The following is a 7,982-nucleotide window of genomic DNA, read 5'->3' on the forward strand; positions in this document are numbered from 1 at the left end:
CAGACTATGGTATCACCAGAAGTTGCTTTTGAAACAGAGCAAGTGTATCTCATTTTTTCCCCCTCTCCGTTTTCCCTTTTGTCTCCCACCAGGTGGCAGTGGTGCAGAGGCAATGCAGCAGGGCTGGGGAGGACGTGAACAGGAACGCCCGGGTTTGAGCAGGGGAAAGAGGAGGAAGACATGAAAACAAATGCAAAGCGTCTCCTATCACGTTTTAGTAGCAGGTCCATACGGAAAACAGCAGCATTCTAGTATTCTTCCCCCTGGGTGCTTGGGCGGCAAGGAATGCTAGTGAGGTAAGAGGTCACTGTGATTCCTTACACTGAAAATGTATTCTTAAGGACATCTTTAAAATAGAGGTTGGAAAGGTTAGTAAACTGTATAGCATATAGCATTGAAAGGGCATTATGACTGCAAAGCCAAGATGAAGAGCCAGCACCCTTGGATCATACTACTTTTGCCTCTGCACAATAAATAACAGTATCAGCGTCTCCCTAGGACTCCTGCCTCTGCAAGAAATAGAACACAAATGGGAGAAAATTTTAATTCAGAGAAGGGACAGGGGAATCACAGGGGTACCTATCAAGTGTTAGATATAAGGGCCTTAATTCATTCCAAGAGAAGGGATAAGAATTACGATTCCCAGGAACATCTTCAAAGATAGCACTGCAATTTGTTCACAACTGAAACTTCAGCTCTAGATTTACAACTGTACACTTCCCTATTGATTTGTATCTTCAGCGTTTAATTGAAGCACCAATGATATACATATGCACTGTCAGCCCAAGATGACTCTCCAGCCATTATGCAAATTCAAACATTTACATTTAATTCTCTGAAAGATTTAGATTATTTAACAGATTCAATATTAAAGGAAACGTAACAAAGTACTTGAGTTCTTTTTTTTTGGGTGTATCTTCTACTTCAGTGATCCAAATGATACAAAATTACAGCAGAATTTTAGTTTGCATAGAAATATGTATTTTCATGATGATGGTCCTAGTAACACATTTATAAAAAACATCCAATGAACAGGAGCACTTCTCTCAATTTTATAACCTCTGTATCTAAGTTTAGAAGAGCTTGAAAACAAACTTGAATTTCATGAGAACTTAAATGAGAAGTGTGGCAGATCTAAAGGAATTTGTTTCTCTTACAGAAGAATTATCATAACCATGGCCTCAGAAAGAGCAAAGTGTGATGCAACGTTACAATACTGCAGCAGAATGAGAACTTTATAGTGTTCCATTTCCATGTCAGAGAGGTTCCAGACCATGTTGTTATCTGGAAACTGTACCACCCACTGCTTTGGGGAATCCTGTCTTTTAACCACTCCTAAGCTGAAACCAGCAAACAATCCAATGCTTACATAGGTATAATTCATTACTTTTTGTACGGCTTACATGGTATTTCTGCTTTATAACACTGCCCCAGAGTGTCTGGATTACTGGGTATGGCAGGAGCTGGACTCCTGCTTCTGTCCATTTGCAGCTAGATAAATCCAGCCATGAAGTAAGATGAAGCAAGAACTTGGCAGGCCTTTGCATCCTAGTAAATATTTTCATCAAGTTTTTTTCCCCTTTTCTAAGGGGACTAAGAAGTTTCCAAATGGGGCGATGGGAAAGAAAAAAAGAATTACAACCAGAATCTTGGATGCGGCAAACTGTCACAAGCTGCTCTTGTAGCTTATCAGGCTTCTCCACTGCTTGACATACTGTTCAGGCAGCAAGTCTCCACACCTGCAATCCTTCCCTTTCCTTACAGAAATTAACTTTCCCATTAACCTGAAAAGTTTTTGTTCTCTCTGCCCTAGAATTAATCCAGATTATAGCATGCAGACTCATTTGCAGACATACTGTAGTAGTATCACTTACAGGAACAACTCAGGTAGGGCCTAGAAAGGGTGCTCTCATCATAAACTAAAAGAAGCCTGTGTGGACCATCAGTGCGGAACAGCTAGTGTCCTTTACATTGTTTTTGAAGAGTTTCCTGTGTAAGACAAGTGTTAAGGCTTGTTTAAGGCCCTCTTGACCAACTTCAGCAGTTAAACTAACTCGTTTTCTTCCATATTGACATCTGAAGGAGAGCTCTTCTAGCCATTTAACTGACCACATCTGTGACAAGACAAACACCCTCTGAGAAGCAGTGACAACTTTACAAGCACATGTATATAAGTTCAGATCAGACAAGCAAAACTAACACTTATTCAAATAATCTGCTTATGTCCTAAAAACAAGTTTACCATGAGTATTTGCTCATTTTCCCCCCATTTCTCAGTATTGCTCTGGTGCCTTTTTTACCTGAAGTACAGATGGGAATGGAAGTACAAAACAGGCAAGAAATATGCATTTTATGATATAAGCAAAGTATGAAATGACCCGCTATGAGAAGGCAATTTAAATTACATCTGGGTACAATGTGTATGATAAGCATTTAAACACCTCATCTCCACGCAAATACGTAACTTTTATTCAACATTTTATTGTTTATAGCTGTTTTGGTTGGATTCCTTTTCTAAGGAATGACAAATTACCCATAAGCAATGTTCCACAAGCAGGTACTAGAAAGCGTCCTGTGTTTAGAGAAAGCAGTGAGACCAGTCTTGATAATTTTCCCACCACATACTCAAAAAGTTAGGAAGGAAAAACAGTGGTGGGCAATGTTATTCATCTTACATACATGTTCAATCTACAGAAACATTTTGCCATGTGCTTGAAGCACAAGCTTCCTTAGAAACAAGGTTGCTCAACGCAGCTTATGCATGTGAGATGCAGACATTTTAGCCTAAGCTAACTGCAATTTGTTCTTGCAATGCATTAGGAGCACCAGTTGAGGTGTAGTGATTTCAGAACACAGAGGTGACAGCTTCCTGGCGTGTACATGTTTGATGAAAGATATGTATCCTTTAAGAGCTTCCCAGACGTCCAAATTCCAATACTTTAAAGTTCCCTTTCCTTGATGCTTCAACAGAAAGAAAAAAAAAAAAGATGGCAATACATCCGCAGAGAAGCTCTCTTCCTCAACTCACTCGCAGATCATTAAAATATTTCAGACAGTACAGCAGAAAAACACTAACCTTACATTTGAAATGGGTTTCAGGCTGCATAAATCCAGATATATGCTACACCCTGGAACTCTGCAAATTCAGAAGCATTCTTTTGGGCCTTCTAACCCTTGTTTTTACACTGTTATTTGTTTCGCAAATCCTTTGAACAGGTATACTTAAACATGAAAACTGAGTTCTACTTTCATCTGCACCACAGTAACTGATTTTTAAAAAATAAACCCATGAACATTAGCTAAATAACTAGGTTTGCATAGTTCAATGTGCAAAATTTCAAAGCATGCATACCAATAAAATATTCTATAAAATAACTGTAGCCTTGAGTTAAACAACAACAAAAACCTATTTCTATATTCAGCACAAGAGTAGGTTGTACAGACTGAATGTTGTATGTCTGTCCTCAGAGGTTTTCAAAACCCAAAGCCCTGAGTGGCCCTGAACAAAGCACCAAGCAACCAGGTTCTGAATTAAAGTGTCAAAGAGCTTTAAGCAAAGCACCAGAGTAGATGGCCTCCTGAGATCCATTCCAACCTATGTCACTCTATGACTCTATCACACAACACTCCATGGATTTTCTTGGCATTGGTATTTATCCTTTGACTGCACTGAACAAAAGGTCAAAACCACAAATGATTTGGATTTGTGCAGCTGTTCCGCATACATCAGTAGAATTACCTATTTATACTACATTTGCATATGGCCTACGAGATAAGTAAATCAGAGGGCTTTGCATATACGCATCAATTTATTTTCTGGCTTGGTCAGCTTGAATCTGTCAGACATAAGATATCTGAAAGCCTTACCTGGAACTACACACCAAATGAAATTATTAATAAAGCCAACAGAGAAGAAATTTCCCAGACCTGAGAATTAATTTAACCGAACTATGCTCTTGGCATCAATCTAACCAAGTACGCACAAAAGCTTTTGCAGTTACTGAACAGAGAGCCATCCTAGGGTTAACCTGCACTTTTATTGTGGTGTAGTCATGTTGGTTCTGAAGCTTGTCAAGATTTAATTAGACTGCTGGATGCCCTACCAAGGCAGCCAACAGGTAAATTGCCCAGGGCCCAAAGTCATACTCCACTCACCGGCCACCAAGCTTTATCAGAACTGTTCTCTATACAAATTGTGTACCTCAGGAAGCACAGCTAATTATGCAGAAAATTAAGGTCAGGATGTTAGGCATTTCATAAGCTTTCTCAGAATTCAGGATAGAGGCCTTTAGAGGATATACAGCCTCTAGACACTACACTGCAGGCTTGTTAATGCAGCAGATGAACAAACAAGAAGGCCCTGTCTTCTAGAAACCCAGTGTATCAACATTAGTAAAGAAGTATGCCATCTTTCTGTTCTTTTGTGAGTTTTGAGACCTGGACTCTGTAGAAGATTTTACTCTGGTGCAAAGGTGAGATGCTTCAACAAAATGAGAAGCTCCCTGATAAGTTTGGAGCAAAGTCAGAGGAATCATAGAATCGTAGAGTATCTCGAGTTGGAAGGGACCCATAAGCATCAACAAGAAAACAGCATAAAGCATTGCCCCAGTTATCAACCTGACCTATAGCTGAGTAAAATTCCACGTCCTTAAAGAGCTTTTAACCAGTTTAAATTTATCAAAATACTGCAGAAGGTGATGGGGTACACATTTGTGGTATACAAAAATTGGACAAGATTTTTTAATTCAAAGGTCTTTGATTTCTTGTATGGACAAGTACAAGAAATCAGACATAAAGACCTTCAAATTCTGAAAGCCAGAAGTGACTGGCAGCATGCCAATATAAAAAGTAATACCTGTTGTAGAATTAGACTTACATTTTTTGCCGTCATGTCAGACGATATTGCTTTATATTCCGTAAAACCATAAGATATCCTTTTTCATCTTCACAGAATCTTTAAAATGAACATCCTGTAAGAAAGTTAATAAAACATCTTAGTTAAATATATTTTCGGTTACCCCTCTATCTGAAAGCCTGCATCTCCAGAGGATAGATTTTTTTAAAAAAACAACAACTTTTTGATAGAAATCAATCACTATAATAGTCAGGTTCTGCATGGATACTAGAAACGCACATTGCTTGGAATAGGCAGCGATGTAACATAGAGGCCTAACTATATTAATGTGCTAGCAAAGCGTGTCATACCATTACTAAAGTCTTGTAATTAAAACCATGCAATTACTTGCATCTAATGCAGATTGATTCTAAAAAATGGAAGTGAATTAATTCTCTCCATCATGTCTTTAGCCTCCAACAACACAGAAAGCTTCTAATTCCCTCACTGCAGACATCCAAAGATCTTGAAAAAAGTAGGAAATCGTATGAAATGTATATATACAGCAAACATTAAGTATTTTTAGGAAACATCCAAGAAAAAACATTCTAGTTCAAACTCATCTTTTTAGTATTTTCAGGCATTTTCATTAACCCTACGTAATTAGAATTATAATATTAGGAATGCCAGGAAAAGACAAACATTTTGGTATACTGGAAAATACTTAAAGGGACTTCTTTTTTAAATCAAATCTTACAGAAGTCTTAGAGAAAGGAAAAGAAAACAAGTTACAAATCAATGCTGGCAGCACAAACCATTTTAAAGATAGAATTAACTTGACAAAGCATTTAAGTACTTCAGAAGTACTTTAGAAGTGGACTGCAAAAGACATCTGAATTGCACTTGGATGTGTAAGAGAGGAAGAACTGTTCACACTTCCAAGTGTGGAATCAATTTGGCAAAATCTTTTAGAAGATGCTTAAACTAGTTACCAAATATGAGTCATGACCATTTACAGCACAACTCACCAGCTACAAAAGCAGGGTGCAATTCACGCTATTTCCTCTGTATTTTAACCTATGCAAAGTTTGAGAATGGCCAGCGACTTCACCTCTCTTCCAGAAAAGCACCAAAAAGTGTTTCAGTAATGTACGTGGCGAACAGGGAACTCTACCATCACTGCATTGATGGTTTTGGACAATCCAGAAGAATTTTAAATTCTAGGATGTTTCTATAGATGTCTTGGTTTATTCAGACATCATACCAATTCAACTGTTATTAGAGCTAGTGGAAAAAAAAAATTATTCAACTTAGAGGTGTTCTCCATTTCCTGTTGAATGAGCTGTATTTATCTTCCTTAGTACCTTAATTTATCGCAGCCATAATTAAGTCCTTAGTCCAGCATGTGGACACCATAAAATTCGGTCTGCTAAGACATTCTCCCATCAAAACCTTTAAGTTTAAATTTCACAGCAAAACATCCAGGAAAATAAGAAGCATTTTTCTCTGCCTTCAGAGAAGACACTACAGAGAGATATCTATTCACACCCTGGGGAAAGGGACTACTGGATCTGTGTAGCAATCCTAAAACCTGAAGAAGGGCCACAGAAAAGCCATAAAGCTACAGTAGTCAAGGCAAAGAGCAAATACTGAATCCTTGCATTTCATCTGAAAATGCAAGGATTAATTTTCACAGATTTTCTTTTTCCACCTTCCGCCTCCTTCCACAAAAAGTCTCCAAATACATCATCTGGAGCTCTGGCCAAAATTCATGATGCAGTTTGACCTCCCTGTCCTGCTTTAAGAGGATGTACAAGTTATTTACTCAAATAAAACAAAGTTAAGAACAGACTTGCTAAGCAGTTTTAACCCATTTCCAGATAAGCAAACTAGTTTTATCTTTGACAAGTTATTTGCTGTCAAGTTTAGTGATCCAGAAGGTATTGTCCATAAACTATTACAGTCCTTTGCCACAATTCTCTTCAGCCAGTACGAACAGTTGGTATTCTTCCAGCTTTATGAACACATTTTGTCAAGCTCGAGAAGCCAGACTTCGTGACCCCACCATCTGCCATGACCTCTTGTCAGGTTCAGACAAAAGAACCTACACAGATGGCCTCAAAATGGAGATTCTCTTCATTCCCAATTGCTGCTTGACAGCTTGCACCACACAGATAGAGAAACATAAAACTTAACCTTTTTGTTCTTTAGCTGGTTTCTACTGAAATGAAGCTGCATAAAGACAGGTTTAGAGCCCAAAGCACATAAGACACAAAGATTGCTTTATTTGAACTAAGGTTCTCCCTTCATAATATAAGCCTTGGTTTATAATTCACTCTCATCATTTTGCCTTTTGGTCAAATATCGTACAGTACAGTGAGCCAACTGAACTATCTGACTTTGTAAACTTTGAATTGTAGTTTCTTCTAGAACATATGTTGCCTAATCGCTTATGCCAATGACATTAAAAAGCCAGTTTGGGCATTAAATTTACAGAAGCCCAGATAATCAAGCTCTAGTTACAACAGACCAGTACAAGAGTGGTTATCTGTACCTATCCTCGTTCCAAGTTAAAAGCCAGATCTATTCTGAAGTTTCAGTGGTACTGAAGCTGAATCCCAGTACAAGAAACAATGCAAAACAGAAAACAGTTTCTGCAGAAAAATACTATATTCCTTTATAGGTTTATTACCTATGGTCCAAAGTAATATTTTTAAATTATCCCTTTAAGATATACACACTGGCTAAAACCTAACAGCAGAAAGAAAAAAAGCTCTGTACCAGAACATTCTATTTTCTGTCCCTGACAATTAAGTTTTACCAAACTTATCCTGGTTTTCTTTAGCTTTCTCAAATTCGTATCAGTACTTCACATATCGCACCTTCACATAGACCAGCACCAGACAAAGATTCTCCCCAGTCCCAGAGGCCACCTCCACTTCATAACAAAAAATGTAATTTATGTCAGTATTACACACTACAAATTAATACAACTACTGGACAGTTACCTAACGTTGTGATGAAAAGTCTTCACAGAACATAGAAAAAAATCGTAGAGATATTTTAGTATGCTAGAATGATTTTTATCATCACCAAGGAGTATTTTTTTCATTTACTTGATCAAGTATTGCAAAGTGAAAATTACTCC

The 7,982-nt window shown here is 37.8% G+C and overlaps 1 protein-coding gene across 2 annotated transcripts in view; it reads right to left on the reverse strand.

The window, feature by feature from the left end:
- TFDP2 (transcription factor Dp-2) overlaps window positions 1-4,906 on the reverse strand; it is a gene marked incomplete at both ends in the record, with an annotated part of 44,039 nt that extends 39,133 nt beyond the window's left edge. Inside the window, one exon of one of the 2 annotated variants that reach the window (XM_082003622.1) lies at window positions 4,877-4,906. In XM_082003622.1, the coding sequence (XP_081859748.1) occupies window positions 4,877-4,891 (15 nt within the window). The remainder of the gene's footprint in view (window positions 1-4,876) is intronic. The other variant, XM_082003621.1, reaches the window with a different exon arrangement.
- Between the last annotated feature and the right edge of the window lie 3,076 nt (window positions 4,907-7,982).

Source organism: Phaethon aethereus (assembly GCF_964289735.1).
Source record: "Phaethon aethereus genome assembly, chromosome: 9".
Classification (NCBI taxonomy): Eukaryota; Metazoa; Chordata; class Aves; order Phaethontiformes; family Phaethontidae; genus Phaethon; species Phaethon aethereus.